The sequence below is a fragment of the Eimeria mitis genome, genomic scaffold (assembly GCF_000499745.2).
Source record: "Eimeria mitis Houghton genomic scaffold, Emh_scaff3988, whole genome shotgun sequence".
Lineage (NCBI taxonomy): Eukaryota > Apicomplexa > Conoidasida > Eucoccidiorida > Eimeriidae > Eimeria > Eimeria mitis.
In genome coordinates, this window is record NW_013572322.1 from 689 (window position 1) to 1682 (window position 994).

The following is a 994-nucleotide window of genomic DNA, read 5'->3' on the forward strand; positions in this document are numbered from 1 at the left end:
ATATATAATATATGTAATGGTGGTGCAATAGAGAAGCTGGAGATAGGTCGTATGCTGAGCAGCGGGGAGAGCAGCAGCACAGCAGCAATACAAGCAGCAGCAGCAGCAGCAGCAGCAGCGCAGCAGCAGCTGAGCTGCAGAGCAGCAGCAGAGCAGCAGCAGAGCAGCAGCAGCACAAGAGCATCACAGCAGCAGCAGCAGCCGCAGCTTCACTCACCTTCCGCCTCTCGTCTGCTGCGGCTGGGGGTCCCCCCCTGGCGCCTCCTGGGGGCCCCCAGGAGGTGGTGGGCCCTCCTCAGGTGGGGGGCCCCCAAAGGGGGGGGGCTGCTGCTGCCGACCTCCAGCAGCTGCTGCTGCACAGGCAAGCCAAGAACGGGGGGCAGCGCCTGCACGTACACCCCAACACAGCAGCAACAGCAGCAGCAGTAGCAGCAGCAGCAGCAGCAGCAGCAGCAGATGCAACAATGCTGTATTTCTTTCTCTGCTGCCCCAGGTGTATCTGCAGCTATTCGTGTTTGTTATAGGGGGCCCCCTGAGGTGTACATACACCCCAATCAACTCACCAACTCTACGTCGCCCGAGGCCCCCTCTTCGTCTGTCCTTCTCTCTCTGCCCAGGGCAGCAGCAGCAGCGGCTGCTGCTGCTGCTGCAGCTGCTGCTGCTGCAGCAACGGAAGCAGCCTCCTGCTCCTCTCCGAATCCCCCTCCGCTCGGTCCATCAGCTGCTGCTGCTGCACCCGCTGCTGCCCCTGCAGCAGCAGCAGCAGCAGTCGCAGCAGCAGCAGCAGCAGATGCTGTCTGTCTCGGTGGAGACAGATCGAGAAGGAGACGCCTCGCCTCCTCTACCTTCTGCTGCAGCTCCTGACGGCTCAGCTGCTGAAAGGCACCCCCAAACGAGATGTGCTGCTGCTGCTGCTGCTGCTGCTGTTGCTGCTGCAGTTGCTGCTGCTGCTGCTGCTGGAGTGCTTCTTCTTGCTGCTTCAAGCGCTGTGCTT

At 61.9% G+C, this 994-nt stretch overlaps 2 protein-coding genes across 2 annotated transcripts in view; one reads left to right on the plus strand and one right to left on the minus strand.

Annotated features, from left to right (window-relative positions):
- EMH_0071410 (uncharacterized protein) overlaps positions 1-31 on the plus strand; it is a gene marked incomplete at both ends in the record, with an annotated part of 681 nt that extends 650 nt beyond the window's left edge. The window contains one exon of the mRNA XM_013499093.1: positions 1-31. Within this exon, the coding sequence (XP_013354547.1) occupies positions 1-31 (31 nt within the window).
- Positions 32-209: 178 nt separating this feature from the next.
- The window catches only part of EMH_0071420 (uncharacterized protein), a gene marked incomplete at both ends in the record, with an annotated part of 3902 nt that continues 3117 nt past the window's right edge, over positions 210-994 (minus strand). Inside the window, 2 exons of the mRNA XM_013499094.1 lie at positions 210-386; positions 564-992. Of these exons, the coding sequence (XP_013354548.1) occupies positions 210-386; positions 564-992 (606 nt within the window). The remainder of the gene's footprint in view (positions 387-563; positions 993-994) is intronic.